This window comes from Macaca mulatta, chromosome 3 (assembly GCF_049350105.2).
Source record: "Macaca mulatta isolate MMU2019108-1 chromosome 3, T2T-MMU8v2.0, whole genome shotgun sequence".
In the NCBI taxonomy this organism is placed as follows: Eukaryota; Metazoa; Chordata; class Mammalia; order Primates; family Cercopithecidae; genus Macaca; species Macaca mulatta.
The window spans coordinates 152,087,022-152,103,449 of NC_133408.1; the positions used below are offsets into that span (position 1 = coordinate 152,087,022).

Genomic DNA, 16,428 nt, shown 5'->3' on the forward strand with positions numbered 1-16,428 from the left:
CTGACTTTCGAGAATATTGCTGCTTGGCAACGTGCAGTGGCTCATGCCTGTCATCAGCACTCGGAGGCTGAGGTGGGAGGATGGCATGAGCCCAGTTTGAGACCAGCCTGGGCAACAGCGAGACCCTGTCTCTACCAGAAATTTTAAAAAAATGAGTGTGGTGGTGTGTGCCTGTACTCTTTATCTACTTGGGTGCTGAGGCAAGAGGGTAACTTGAGCCCAGGAGGTCAAAGCTGCAGTGAGCCGCGATTATGCCACTGCGCTCCAGCCCGGGTGACAAGAGTGAGGCCTTGTCTCAAAAGCACAATAGTAAAAAGAATATTGCTGCTTGTTTGCCCATGAGGTATATTTCTTTCATTTTGTGAAAAGCGTTTTGACAGCACATTCACATTTAATAAACTAGATTAAAATACATAGTGCAAGCAACGTGCCATTTCAAATCCATAGACTTGTTTCTTTGATATTCTTGGTGTAGGTCACAGTGAGGAATAGGGAAGCATATACACTGTAGGGAGAAGTATCAAAATCATTTAAGGTCTTTTTTCCAAACTAGTGTTCCTCTCCAACATCCAACAACTCTTGGAAGTCTGGTGCTCCCTCTAGGTGAAAATCATTTGCTGTCGTATGGAGTCACTGTTGCTGAGTTCCATCCCCCAGTTACAGTACAGTGGAAAACAGGTTTAGAATCTAGAACTTGTTTGTATGTTGTCACTTGGTTATATTCCAAGTAGGTTAGAACCATGGAAAAGAGATTGCAAATGGTATAGTTTCTTCTAAATATTCAATTGCATATATGTCTGTATATGTAATTATAAATAAAAATGAATTTTTATTGAACTGTTACATGAACATAGGTTTTTGTTGGTTTTTGAGACAGAGCCTCGCTCTGTTGCCTAGGCTGGAGTGCGGTAGCACAATCTTTGCTCACTGTAACCTCTGCCTCCTGAGTTGCTGGGATTACAGGTGTATTCCCCCACACCTGGCTAATTTATATTTTTAGTCGTGATGGGGTTTCACCATCTTGGCCAGGCTGGTCTCAAACTCCTGACCTCAAGTGATCCACCTGTCTTGGTCTCCCAAAGTGTTGGGATTACAGGCATGAGCCACTGTACCCAGCCTGAACATAGTTTAATGGTACTTCAAGGCTAATACGGAAACCCCCTTGCTCCATCCTTTCCCATTCCTCAGTCCCATCCTGGGAGATACTCAGCCTTCAGTTTTTTCTGACTCGGTTTTTTCAGCCTTCAGTTTTTGGTTTTAGTTTTCTAAATAATATGATTATACAGCCATTTATTTTTTAGGCATTTGTCAACTTACTATTAAGACAGGTGAAAATTTCTTTTATCCTTTCACATCCTTCTAATATTTTGATTAGATCATGTACTTGTTTGCATAACTGTGATCATACTTGTATGTTCACTCATGAACTAGTTTAATGTGCTTACATTTTCATTCTCATACAACATTTTGTCTTGGAGTTAATTGTCTTATTTTTTGGCTTTTTATGCATATCATTGATTCTTCGCAAACAGTCCCAAATAAATTTGTTACAACTTTTCTTGATTCTGTACTTGTTTCAATCTAGACTAATTTCTCTCATCCAGTTGTACAGCAGTTTTCCGGAGACAGCACTATCGTGAGGATTTGTTTTTCTTTCTCTTGAATTGGATCCCTCATTTTCTGGATCCCGTGTCTTAATTTACTTCTTTGTTAACATGGAACACTTCTTTCAGTAGTTACTTGGGAATGAGTGCGTGAGAGATCAGTCAGTTATTTAGTGACTTCATATTTCTGAAAGATGGTTTGCATGGTATAAGAAATTCTAGGTGGAAAAGCAAATTTGGAATTTTTGAAAATTTTGACAAGTGTAATCAAATTTAGAATTTTGAAGGCATTGCTCTATTCTAATTTGCAAAATCTTGAGACATCTGATGCAGTTTTTATTTTTGTTTCTTTGTTTTCTCAGAATCTCTTTGTTTCTCGTGTTCTAAAATTGCATGATACTGTTCTTTGATGGGTTTGGCAACCTGGAAAATATTAAGTTCTTGATCTCTCCCCTTCCTCATTTTCTTTGTTCTGGAACACTATGACATAGTGGAGCTCCCAAATTGAATCTTGGGCTGTATTTTTTTTTTTTTTTTTTCTGTCTGGGATATTTCTCTAAGACAATTTTCCAATTTGTACTGCATTTTATTTTTGGCTAGCATTAAATTACTTGTCTCTGTGTAGCTCCACGCTTCACTCTTGCCTCTAAATCCTAGGCCTCCCTGAATTCTGCAGAGTCAGTCCCACTGCCACTCATCAGTGATAGCCCTGCTAAGGCAGATACCACTCTTCTTACCATGTTCAATACATTTGTTGAGCTCTTCTGTATTGTTTCTTCCTATTTTAATTTTTCTGGTTTGTAATTTGTACTCCTGCTTTTTTACTGGGCTTTTGGGAGGAAGAAGGTATAGAGTGTTCATTTGCATGTTGAGTTTATATGCAGGTGACTTTATGAAACTTGTAACTGCTAGACAAGGATGGCTGGGTGTTCAGTGTGTAAGAATGCTTGTGTTAGGCTGGGCGCGGTGGCTCAAGCCTGTAATCCCAGCACTTTGGGAGGCCGAGACAGGCGGATCACGAGGTCAGGAGATCGAGACCATCCTGGCTAACACCGTGAAACCCCGTCTCTACTAAAAATACAAAAAACTAGCTGGGCAAGGTGGCGGGCGCCTGTAGTCCCAGCTACTCCGGAGGCTGAGGCAGGAGAATGGCCTAAACCCGGGAGGCGGAGCTTGCAGTGAGCTGAGATCCGGCCACTGCACTCCAGCCCGGGCTACAGAGCAAGACTCCGTCTCAAAAAAAAAAAAAAAAAAAAGCTTGTGTTTTTTTGAAAGTAGAAAAATGCTGTGTGATAAGACTAGTTGTTCATTGCTTGATTCTTGATTAATTTTGTCTACTTTCGTTATTTTGAGGCTCAAGCATTTTGAAGTATTCATTGTCTGTGACTTCTCTTTGATGGGTACTAAATTTCCTGGAAGTGAATTTAGATACCTGAGATGTAATATATGAAAGAAAAAGCAAATGCTTGAGAATGTCCCTAGATTAGACACTTCGTGTGAGAATATTTCTTTTTGTGAACCAAAACTTTTTTTTTGAGATGAAGTTTCGTTCTTGTTGCCCAGGCTGGAGTCCAATGGTATAATCTCCTGCCTCAGCCTCCTGAGTACCTGGGATTACAGGCAAGTGCCACCAAACCCAGCTAATTTTGTATTTTTAGTAGAGACAGGGTTTCTCCATGTTGGTCAGGTTGGTCTCTAACTCCCGACCTCAGGTAATCTGCCTGTCTCAGCCTCCCAAAGTTCTGGGATTACAGGCGTGAGTCACCGTGCTTGGCCCCAAAACTCTTCTTAAAGGTGGCCTTGCAGGTACATTATAGTTAAAATGAAGTAGGTTGTCTTGCTTTGTTCTTAAGTGGCTCTCCAGAAGTCTAACTGGTCTAGAGACAGTCTTATCCCCCTCACTGGTGTATAGTTGAATTCAAACTTGAATGCGAGGTTTGGGTTTACATCTCATCTCTGCCACTTACAATCAGTGTATCCCTCAACAGTTAAATTCCTTAGTCTCCATGTTCTTCCCCCTTCAAGGGAGGTTAATATTCCACAAAGTTAGAAGATTACAGGAGAGAGGAAAAGTAGTAAATGCCCCAACATGAGGTGGTTACTTCTGTTGTATCTTCGAAGGATAGATGGCTTAAGGCAGATCAGGTAGTTGGGAGATTTCTTAAAATCAGCATGATAAGAGCTAACATGAACATTTTCATTATTCAGAGAAATATGACATAGCTTTTTAACGTATAATATGTTTCTGAGAAAAGTTACTAGTTATATTGTCTTCATCCAAGAATTGGTCTTTGGGTACAGATGAGGCTTGAGAAAATGACATTCCCTCTTAGACTAGGTAGTGTGAAGGGGGAAAAAAATGACATTCCTCCTCCCCCAAAGCAGAGTGAAGTCCGTATGGGATATAGGTGTAAAGAAAATTTTGGACTGGGCGTGGTGGCTCATGCTTGTAATCCCAGCACTTTGGGAGGCTAAGGTGGGTGGATCACTTGAAGTCAGGAGTTCAAGACTAGCCTGACCAACACGGTGAAACCCCATCTCTACTAAAAATAAAAAAAATTAGCACGGTGGCACATGCCTGTAATCCCAGCTACTCAGGAGGCTGAGGCAGGAGCATCCAGAGGCAGAGGTTGCAGTAAGCTGGGATCATGCCCCTGCACTCCGGCCTGGGTGACAGAGCAAGACTCCAACTCAAAGAAAATTTTGTGGAACACATTTTCTCACTGACATGAAAAATGTTTCAAAGATGAATAATGTCCATCAAGCCATGGCAATGGAAGTGAGGATGATAAAGGATTGCACAGCTGTGTACAACCTCACTGTTAGTATCCTGCTGGGATAGTTGGTCTCCTCATCACTGTAGCATCTTTTATGTACAGCAGAGGGCAGAAGCTCCTCGGCATGTATGTGAGGGAACCACATAAATGGAAGGCTGATATTCCTGAGAAGGGAGGATGTGCAAACACTCACAGAATAAAGCCTTTGTAAAGGAAAGGCGGCTGATGAGATGGAGTGCTTCCTTCACCTGCGGTGGGTCTGTAGCCATGAAATCTCCCACTCAAAATCGCTTTTTGTAGCTACTGGAAGCACTAGGCCTCTGACCTGCCATCATCCTTGTTATGATGTCATAATCATATTCTGTCCCTGTTTATTGCAGTTCTCTGGTTTGTCTGGAGTGTTTGCAAGTCAGTCATCATAGTGGCAGCTTCTGCCTGCTACAGGATATTTATATATGGAAACATACCATGGCAGGAGTGCTGTAAAGGTGGTGTCAGCTTACACAGTTGCTTCAGCCAAATAAGGACGGTAACTTCAATCCAATAAAAACCTCATCAGTTACCAACTAAATCAGGACATGGTGTTTTTTTGTTGTTTTCTTTTTAAAGCATAGTTTTAGTAATATGTTTACTAAAAACCTTAGACATTATGAAAAAAGTCAGGATTTGGAATCTTACACTGCTTGGCTAAATTAAGACTAAATATAGACCAACAGTTTCATACCGGGGCTTATGGGCCTCATAGGAGCACCTGTATGCTGAAGAAAGGCAAAGAGAGAACTACAGAATTTGTAGAAATATTTTGTTGTAGTTGCTTCTGAACAATTAGTTTTTGTTTGTTTGTTTTGTTTTTCTGGTAACCTAGCAGTCAAAGCTCACATTTTTGTAAGTAACTTGCATGCTATTACTCTACTGAGACTGAATTAGTATTATTGAGTCTGGGAAGTTTTTGTTGCATGTGCTGTGTTTTTCAATTTTGATAGAAATGATTTAGACTTGATTTTAAAAATTAATTCCTGAACATGAAGAGGCATTGACTCGGAAATGAAATTAAAGAACAAATTACCATGACTTATTCAATAAAACTGCTTATTAGCTTTGAATTATGCCCTATTATAACTATTCTGATTTTGTGTCAAGCAATACTGGTGTGAGTTATTTCTATGGTTTGATACCAAGCACCTGTGGTTAAAAAAATAAAGCACAAGGCAATTTTTCATAGACAATTATCTTTATTTGTCGGAATATTTATTTGTAAATAGCAAAATAATACTTAAATGACAAAAAAAAATCAACTATTAGCAGTGATCTAAACCAGAGGAAAATGAAATTACTTACATGTTTCCAGTCAAGGTATAAGAAAGGGTTCTGTTAAAGGGATTCTGCTTTAGCCAATCTTGGTGAATAAGAAATTTGCACACTGGAGTTGAAAAGGAGGGTCAAGTTAGTGTGATGAAGAATAGCTAGTAACACTGGCTTCTCCAGGCTTGCTGGTTGTTCCTAGATGCCCTCATTTGGAGATGCCAAAGATAGCAACTACTGGGTGTCAAACAGCTGTGGGGCCTGGTTTTAGGGCCATGTGACCTTGTATCCATTTACTAGCAGACTCATGAGTCATTTGCAAGTCATCTGCAGGCCCTTGGAGCCCTGGAACAGCACCCAGCTCAGTTTTCTGTGCTAGTTCTTTATTTTTCCACTTGCATGTTGCAGTTCAGTAAAAAAAAATATTGGAATAGCATATATTTACATTGTGACTTCACTCTAAAGAAGACATTTTCTTTCAGAGCACATCATGGCTCACTAGGTTGCTGTCTTAGTTTTTTTGGAGTCACCTTTTGAGTAGATAGCAAGGCCAGTAATTTGGAGATTTTATTAGCTGTACTCTTAAAGTCAGTTTTTGTGGCTGTGATTTTTTAGCTAGGTCTCTATTTTGTAAACATTAATTAAGCCTCAGTATGAAACTTAAGCAACAGCAGATACATTCCTGAAGGGGAAGCTAAGGCTCAAGGCTATTAAGTCAGAGATCCAAAAATGAACCATGCTTCAGTTACCACACCTAAAATAGAAGCTGTGTGTGGAACAATGGTCCTGTGATGTGGCACATAAAACTTTTTTTCCTGGTCAAATATTACTGTTTTGTCAAATATTAGTATAAATAAATGATAAAATATAAAACACATTTAAAGAATTGTTTTAAAATCTGTGACTATGCGTGAGTGAATATTTTGGGGCCTTGGATTTATCTGCAAAAGGATAAGATTCTAAGGCCTTTTTACTCTATTTGCTGCTGCTTTTTAATTTTTTAAAATTGTCATATCAAGTCATAGGAATGCTCTATGAAGTATATTTGGAATTCAGTAATATCAATAAAGTGCTACGGTAGTACCTTATCTGAAAACAACTCAGGGAATTGTTTGTTCTTATTAATTAAAATTTCAGGATAAGTGAAACATACTTTTTTAGCTTTAACTCTAAAAAATATTTTAGTCCACGACTTTTTGAGCTCACTTTCTTAGCTAAGGTTCTGGTAGCATATTTTTCACAAGTACCAGTAGTTTTAGGTATTACTGGGAAACTGCTGGAGTTTGTTTGTTTTTTAAATATTTTAGACTATAGTTTAAGTTGCTCAGTAAATGTCTGATACTTTTTCCCCCATATCTTCTTTAGGTGTATACTTTTTTAATTTTTTTCTGAATTTGGTTTCTCCCAACTCTATATTTCTCTTCATTCTGTAGTTGAGTTTTAAAGGAAATTTTTGCAATAACAGGAAGTACACAGTGTGTTGTCAAATATGCACAGGCACCATGTTTATCGCATTGACTTTATAGAGTCCAGATAGACATTACATGAGGATTTTTATCCTCAATCTTATTTCTGTTCATGTACTTATTATTAACTGCCTCCAATTCTTTTGAAAATGGTGAGATTTAAATCCTAAATAAACATTTCAGGTGTTCCATCTTAACGTAAGTCACTAACTTCTAAACCTGGCACTGGGAATTTGAAGAATAGGATTGGTCCCTACTCTAAGGAGTTTTCAGTCTATCCGGGGAAATCAAAGATGTAAGCAAATAAGTGCAATAAAATACTATAGATGTTCTGATAGAAGAATGTAAAGAATCCAACAAAGGCAAAAGGAAAGACAGGTTTGTTCTGTCTTCTTAGGGGAAGTGATGTTTGAGCTGAGTCTTGAGGCAGGATTAGGAAGGGATATAGAAAAGAAAAGTAGCACAAAGCAAGACTTAGTGAACACTGAGCAGAAGGCCTGATTCCAGCTCTGCTACCAGGCAAATGTGTGATCCTGGGCATTGACCTCGCCGAGCTTCCATTTCCTCATTTGCGGAAAGGATGGGGGCTAAAGCACATCTAACACCATTTCTAGATCGAAAAGTCCTCTATCATGATTAGACTCGATAACCATGAAAGGAAAAGCTTTTATAGTAATTGAAATTTGTCTTCCTAGAGCCTTCTTTTCACATAATTAAATGGCCACAAGTTCTCTGTTGTGCTAGAGATACATCTCCACGTAAACCTTTTAAACTCACCAGGCTTTTCAGTGTTGCTTGCAGTTGTGCTGTCATTAGAGAATATTACTTTTAATATTTAATAAACCTCAAGCTATTTATTACATAAGTGACCTCAGTCTAAGGGAAACCCAGGTGGAAGAGATCTTGGAGGTCCTGAAGTCTAGCAGGATTTCTCTCTATAGCATCTAAGTTTGCTAAGATTGTTGTCCTGGGGACTCACAGTCAGCATCTTATGGCTAAAGGAAATGTGTGAAGGGAAGGACTTATATGCCATATGGAGGAAAGCTATAAAAATTGCAATTTTCTATTAAAGCCTCCTGCAATTAGAATGGTTCATGGTAATATTCTCTTCTTTCAGAATGTTTTATGGCCACTGCTGACTAGCTTAATTTTGTGTACCTAGTCTTCTTGCACAAAGGGGATTTGAGGCATCTCACCAGAATATGAACAATGTAATAAAAGAGAAAAATTTAAAAATCAGTTACAAAACAAAAAACAGATCCAGGGAAAGTATAGGCAGAGCTGAGAAATCTGAGGAGGAGAAAAGAGCGTTTGCAGAGAAGCAGGGTGTACACGGATGTACAATTCTTAAAATTGGGCCACACATTTGACTGTGAGCTTCCTGGCAAGCAAAGCAAAAAGAACGATTACAAAGTGGTCCACAGAAGGAAATATTTTTTTTTTCTGGATAAGCCAAGTTCTGTAGACCCTTAGCTGAAAATAGTATTTGTGGGTGGTTCTTCATAGGCCCGTATGGCTTCCTGATGGCTGTGCTTCTTGTGAAGTTGAGTTCACAAGCCCAACCTCTTGTTTTTAACGTCAGCATTTTCTTCCAGGGACAATGACTCATTCTTCCCAGGACGCTGGTTCTTGTGGCATTCAGGAAGATGGAAAGCTTTATGTGGTGGATTCCATAAATGACTTAAACAAATTAAACCTCTGTCCAGCCGGATCGCAGCATCTGTTCCGTATGTGTGCTGGGGAAGGCAGAGCAGCCCTTCCTAGCTTCTAGGCTACCTAAAAATAGCCACTGCTGACTGGATGTGTGGATGTGGTGGGGGTGGAGTGGGCATTAGGAAGAGGTTGGCACTGGAAATGTTAATTGCTGTTAGGGAAGTTTTGCTTCTGTTTTCTGAACACTTGACAGGATTATGGGCTTTCTTGGCTCCAACACAAGATTTGAACTCTTGACTTCAAATATTCTGAGATCCTGGGGCCTCAGATCTCTGGAAAGGGGTGGAGCCTGCAAAGCTGGACTCCTGGAGGCTCGCTCATCCCTCTCCCAGTGACCATGGCTCGGTTACCGATGGGGACCGCTTCCCACAAGAGTGTTGTTTTATAGCAGATTTGCCAAGAGAATGCGCAATCCAGAGCATTTTCTACTTACAAATTACAACTTGCGCAATTAAGGGTTGGACAAAGCGGGTGGGGGAAGCAAAATAACATCTGCTAAATATTAAATGTGTATCTTGCCTCCTAAATATTATAAATGAGCTCTGTCAGATCACTCTGAGCGCCATCTTTTCTAGCTTAAACGCTGACATTCATACACCAGTGTTAATTGCTCACTTGCCATTTGTTTCATATACACTCTAAACTTATTGTTCCAATGTTGTATCTATCATTTCCTGTCTAAATCCTTTCTAAATTCCTCCTTTTTTCTTCATTTTAATAAGTTCAAATTTTCAACTGTTTTTATTGCAGTCAGTCTCAACAGAAGTAGAAGTTTGGGTATCAGCCTACACTGTTACTTTGATTAGGAAGCAAAAGTAACTGAAGGGTATGGCATAGGATGTACTTACAAGGCATGGGACATAAGCCACCCATCTGTCCATAATCACGTGGCACAGTGAGTGGGACCAATTCAACGTAGGAGAGTATGCAAAAAGTAATCCGATGATCTCCACTACCCCAGGTTTCTGTGTTGCTTATTCAATTTAATCTGGGTGTTATTAGGCAAGCAGACCCTGCAAAAACGGTGATCAAATGCAGACAATTCTTGGTTTGAGTGAACCAAGCTGTTGATAAAATGTAACTGCATTCTCAGTTCAACTGCAAAGCATTTAAAAGAACCTTGCTTCCAAGGCATATCCATCCAGAAGACAGCTTTAAGAGAACAATAAGATCACTTGGACACAGGAAGGGGAACATCACACACCGGGTCCTATTGTGGGGGAGGCGGGGGGATAGCATTAGGAGATATACCTAATGTAAATGATGAGTTAATGGGGGCAGCACACTAACATGGCACATGTATACATATGTAACAAACCTGCACGTTGTGCACATGTACCCTAGAACTTAAAGTATAATAAAAATAAATAAATAAGTAAATAAATAAAATTAAAAAAAAAAAAAAAAAAAAGAAACCAAAATAGGTCAGGGCCGTTTTTGTTTAAATGGATGTAGGCTTAACTGATTATTCCTATAATAAAAGAAGTTTCCAGGGAGATATCCCAGAGCATTCAATTGAGTCTTCCACCCGGCATAGGTGTCCCACACCCAGTTCTGTTTTACTCCTGGGTTACTTTGGGAAAGGGTAATAGAACTTCTATCACTCTTAGCCTTTAACTTCTATATTCCCTCCCCCCACACACAAAAATTCATGTTCTGCTATTTCAGTGTTAAGACAGTCTTCAAAGAACTTTCCAAACAGGTCTAAGGAGATAGCTTAACCCTGCTTATTCCTTGAATACCAATAGAGAAGAAGGTAAATAATTCACAGATTTCTCTCTGCCCAAAGACATTCCTAAAACGGAAGTCACTTTCTAGGCTTGTCAGAGAGAAACTGGGTGTATCCATTACTCATGGTCTAACAGTGGGGTACTGTTCAGTTCTGCTGACAAGTTGTATGCTGAGCAGTTTTTGTCCTTGTTTTTTGTTTGTTTCGTATTAGCTCTAGAGGACAAAATCCCAGTCCTTGGCACAAACTCAGGAAATGGAAGCCGGAGTCTGTTTTTTGTGGGGCTGCTAATTGTGCTAATTGTCAGCCTGGCACTGGTTTTTTTCGTGATATTTCTAATAGGTAAGTACCACCACAGGTTTCTTTTTTATTGCTTGTATGCATTTATTCATAGCTGGCTGACTTTGCTCCTGCAGAGTTTGCACCCTCCAGTCAATACTTCCCGGTGGTCAATGCTTACATTGAAAGAAGAAGGAATGCCTCGAGTGAACCCTGCTGGCTGAGGACAGGGTCCCTTGGGCACAAACCCACTGCAGAAGCCCACAGTGCCAGAAGTCCATGAATGTGTATGTTGAATAATTCTATAGCACTTTAATTTCTCACTTGGAGACTCTAGCTGCCCAATGGAAGGCAACTTATTCTGGTTGATTCTAGCTTTACTTTATCCAGTGCCTAGATTTCTCCACTAAATTCAGATCTATAAATTCAGATCTCATAGTCACATTGAGGTTTTGAACTGAACTCGCTCCCAGGTTTTCTCACTTGCATATCATCCTAGACATCAATGAGAAGCACTTGAGGGCTTGTACGAGGCCCCAGAGACAGTGTTGGAGATGTATAAATATGGCTTCTTTCCAATTTGATCGTGTTCAGGCAACCTGCTCCTAATATAACCTGCTTTGTCTGCTCCTGGCCTGGGCCATGCATGTTGTGACCTTGAGTGGTGACTCAGACTTCCCCACCTCAGCTTCTCAGTCAAGGATCCTTCAAGCCTCCAGCACCGCCACCCTCTCTGCCTTGGATGTGGGAAGGGTGCTGTCCACCTGTGGTGCTGTCGCCCCGTTCTGAGCATTGCCTCTTCCCACGGAGCCCACAAGTTTCCCCTCTCATCTGGAATTATTTTAATTCTCTTCCAGATGACTTAAGAGTAGATGGAGCCTAAGGGAAGGTGTCATCTTTGATACCTTTTTGCCTGGGTGTACTGCACCGTCATTTCTTCCACCCCTGAGTGCTTTATAGCTTTTGGAAGGGCTCTAATTTAATCTCATTCAGGATTAGAGGAGGCAGAGGTGGTGATGACGATGAGAGGAGACAGGTGGGCAGAGTTCATGATGACCCTTTCACCACTTCCAATCCCATTTCCTCCCCCGAAGACTCCTCCCTCCTTGCAGCTTGAACGTCTTTAGCCTCTGGAGAAAAAGGGACTGGGAGGGAGGGGTCATGTTTAATTGCTTCTCTTGCACCTGGCTGATGCCCTTTTGCATTTAGAAGCTAACATGTGAACTATTTTTACAATAGTTGCAAACTTGCATCTGATGATCAGTTAGGGGAGGCTTGGCTACTGAACCAGCAATGCCAGAAAGAGCACATGGGCTAGTATTCTGAACCGTTACTCCAACATAAATTAATGCTGGCCATGTCATTCTACCACACCCGCCTGGGGGTAATAACCAAGTTAAACTGTTAGGAAATTTTAGGTATGTCTACAGACATATAAACACCTCCCCACCCCGCCAAATTCTCTTTTTCTGTGAGATAAGTAGCAAGATTGAGGGAAATAATACCAAATGCTATATATTGAGTCATTACTCTGTCCCAGACACTGTGCTAAGCCCTTGATACCTCTTTGTTCACAACCTCGTGACAACTCTGTAGTGTAGAGTCCATTATTATTATTATTATTTTAAGATGAAATCTTACTCTGTTGCCCAGGCTGGAGTGCAGTGGTGTCATCTCAGCTCACTGCAATGCCACCTCCCAGGTTCAAGTGATTCTCCTGCCTCGGCCTCCCAAGTAGCTGGGACTACAGGTGTGAGCCACCATGCCCAGCTAATTTTTGTATTTTTAGTAGAGATGGGGTTCCACCATGTTGGCCAGGCTGGTCTCGAACTCCTGACTTCAGCTGATCCTCCCGCCTTGGCCTCTCAAAGTGCTGGGATTACAGGTGTGAGCCACCGCACCCGGCCAATTCCATTATTATTTTGGTTTTATGAATGCTGAAACTGAGGTTTAGAGAGATCTATTAATGTGCCCAAGGTCATGTTGCTAATAAGTGGCAAATTGGGGCTCAAGGACACTCCACTTGACATCAAAGACTATGTACTTTATCAACATCACTATGTTCCACTTGTATGAATAGCATATTTTATATTTGCCTTGAGTGTTTTTTTATTGAAGACAAAGTCATATTAAGTGAGAAACAGAAAGATCAGGTGAATAAAGAAGAGTATCTTTTTATTGGACAATTGCTCTGTGTTAGATACATTAAGTTTATTATCTTAAATCTTTCCTCTAGCCATCTTAGAAAATTTAACTCTGATAAGCAACCTCAAAGTGTTCCATTCTGTATCTTATTTCCAAAGATCTTGTGTATTTGGAAAATATTGTTTTTCCATTCTAATGGGTGGTCTGAGGGGGAATGATTACACAATCATTTTGGGCCGGTAATTCAGAACAAGCAGACTTAGGTCAAAATAGGCTGGAACCCAAAGAATGTAATTTCTCAAATAAGGAGTGAAAACCTTTTTCTGAGAATGGGTCTCAAAATGAAGCAGTACAGCAATCACGTCTGGGAGGATAATCAAACATGCCGACAGTTTCCTCTGGTTGCTCACAGCAAGGTCTTTTTTATCCATAATTGGTGTGAAGTTGCCAAAGGTAGCCTAGGCTGGCACCAAGAGGTTGTAAAAAACAATTCACTGGCTAGGAAACTTCAGTCTTTACCGGTTTCTCTCCTGGGCTTCTGGCATGCATGGATATGGGAACAGGGGATTTGCCAAGAGTGTCTTTCAGCATCAGCTGAGCACCAGTGCGGGGCTCTGATGAATTTCAGTGGAACACAGTGGAAACCAATGTAACACAGTCTGTTTTCTGTTTTGAAGTTCAAACTGGAAACAAGATGGATGATGTGTCAAGAAGACTAACAGCTGAAGGAAAAGACATAGATGATCTTAAGAGAATAAACAATATGATTGTAAAGCGACTCAACCAATTGGACTCTGAACAAAACTAAAGAAATTATTTTCTGAGAGCAACTGCTAACACCTTGAGCTTCTTACTTTCCTGGGAGTGTACAGGTTTAGGAACTGAGAAACTGCACTTCTTCAGGCAACAGATGATCTGGTCAGGGAACCCACCCCTGGGGCCCACTTTCTGCAGCAAGATGGGATCAACCCCAAGGCAAGTGGGTATGGGAATAGCAACTAAAAAGGGGTGAACTTGTCTCAGCCCCCTTTTATGGTAGGACACTTCATCTTTAATGGGGTTAAGGGTGGGTGGCTAGCAGGGAGGAGAATCAACAAAAGGCAAGAGAACTTGACTACGTACATACAGGTTCTTACCGAAGGAGCTTTGCTACCAGAACAAATTCACGGTGTCAGTGAAGTTCATGACATCTCATGCACCTTTACAGATGCCTGGGAAAGCCTGAGAAATTCATTGAGTTTTATATGTTGAAGGGAACCAGGTGATTACTCTTTTCAATAAGATGGATTCTGCTCAGGTGATTAGAATTTAACTCTATTTCCCCAGGGACAGCAATGGGTGGGCCCCAGAGCTAGTTGCTGTCTAGTGTTTGCTGGTGAAAACATGAGCAGTAGTTATGGCATTGGACCTGGTTATGTAGGGTTGGAGGTTGAAAGGGAAAGCCTAATTAATTCAACTAATGTTTATTAAGCTCCTACTCTGTGCGAATCACTCTACTCTAGAGGAGCTTCCATAAGAGTGCAGGATAAAGAAAGGAGATGGACAGTTATATGTAATTATATAAGCTTCGTTTACTTTGTTTCTCATGAAAAAACCCCTTTGGTACCCTGCTGATTGATTTGGAAGAAATCTGGTAGGTTTGTGGCCTTTGCTAAATTACACTAGGAAATTATGTAATTAGAATATTTGGAACCTGCATTAGTTCCAGCAACGAAAGTAAGACACACAGCATATGACATAAGATACAGTGTGAAATAAATGAGTTTAAAAAGCATATGAGTCTTAGAAAATCTTTTATTTAATATAAAAATATTCTACCAGTCATGAAGAATGTATTATGATTTTATCATTTTGGGTTGATCAAAAACATTTGGGTTTACTAGGATATTAAACATTCACTTTATAACACTAAATAGTTAATGAAATAAACACAACACATTTTGCTTATCCAGTTTTGCACTCAAAAACCATTTGTTTTGATACTCTTTTTCTTAAAATTGGTAGCTATCATGCAGAACATTGTTAAAATGAGAAATTTGCAATTACTGGAAAATCTTTTTTGACCTATTGATAGAGTATGGCAAAAATCATTGTTATCACGATTTATTGTAAAGTTGTTTCAGAAACTGATGATCTGATGCAACAATTCTTTGAGAAAATCACTTATTTCTTTCCTTTCTGTATGCTCTTATTATACTTTTCTCCATTTTCTGTCTAAACAGTGGATATATTTCATCCTCAGTGATAACCTTTAGTCCGAGAAATTTATGGTTTTTACAACATAAAATAGTGTCATTTTATTCCTCTTTTTGGAGCCAATGTTTTTTGATCTGTACTGTCCTGCCTGTATTACACAGACAGAGGTGTGGTGACGCCTCCGACCCTCACAGTCTGGAAGACGTCAGTCACCACAACTCCCGGTACTGGGTATTGGATTCACGAATTAACAGTGTCCACTGAACGTGTTTAAAAAGTATTGGCTGGCTACAGATAATCTTATGGTAGTTAAATACAGCAGTTAAGAACATGGGTTTGGGGATCCAACATCCTGGTTTGAATCCTGGTGCCACCACTTATTGTGACTTTGGGGAAATTAACTTAATTTTTTGTTTTCAGTAAAATAGAATAATTAGATAATCGATTTCATAGTATTATGAGGCTTTAAAAAGGTTATACATATAAAGGACTTAAAAATATAAAGGACTAAATAAATGTTATTTGTTATAATGATATTGTTAAAAGTAGTAGGTGTGGCATAGTGGAAATAATCGGCTACATTTAAACCTCTATTGGTGAGACTAAGGACCAAAAATTGTTTTTGTGGCATGGTTTAAGATGATAGCCACCCTGATCTCTTTTGACCATGGATGATGGTGTGAGAGTCTTTTAGCAAAATCACTCGTTAAGTTACAGTATAACAGGTGATCAGTATAAGCAGGAGGGTTTGTTGTTTTCCAAATGATCTAGTCTGAAGAACATAAGGATCCACATTCACCTACCTGCGCTGGAGCCAGGAACCTGTCTGTCTGCCCTGGGCTAAGGGCTTGACCCACAGGGTGCACTGGGAGGAGGGAGTGGGACACTAAAGGTAAGGCCCAGGAGAAGCAAGAGGAATAGAAGGGACAGCTGAACCAAGACACGTCCTGATAGGAAAAGATAACAGAGTTTTGCACTATTCTTTGGATTTTGGCTGTGTTCACAAAAGGCTGAGAGAGAGATGATTGTTCTACTAACAGATTTTATCTGCACGCCCTTCCTGATGTTGCTAGGCATTATGGGAGGATCACACTTATCTTTTGACTCTAGGCCCAATGCTGTGTACTTTGTATTCTGCCATGAGGACCCTGGAAGAATCTTCTTATAGCCCCACAAATTCTTCTGTCTTGGTAACCACCTATAGGTGGGCCTGGCCC

At 40.1% G+C, this 16,428-nt stretch overlaps 1 protein-coding gene across 1 annotated transcript; it reads left to right on the forward strand.

The window, feature by feature from the left end:
• The first annotated feature begins 4,895 nt into the window (after positions 1–4,895).
• LSMEM1 (leucine rich single-pass membrane protein 1) lies at positions 4,896–14,789 on the forward strand. The gene is made up of 4 exons (XM_001100040.5): positions 4,896–5,266; positions 8,745–8,876; positions 10,805–10,933; positions 13,693–14,789. Exons 2-4 carry the CDS (start codon positions 8,750–8,752, stop codon positions 13,821–13,823), a joined length of 387 nt encoding a protein of 128 aa, XP_001100040.1. The 5' UTR covers positions 4,896–5,266; positions 8,745–8,749; the 3' UTR covers positions 13,824–14,789.
• Positions 14,790–16,428: the final 1,639 nt, after the last annotated feature.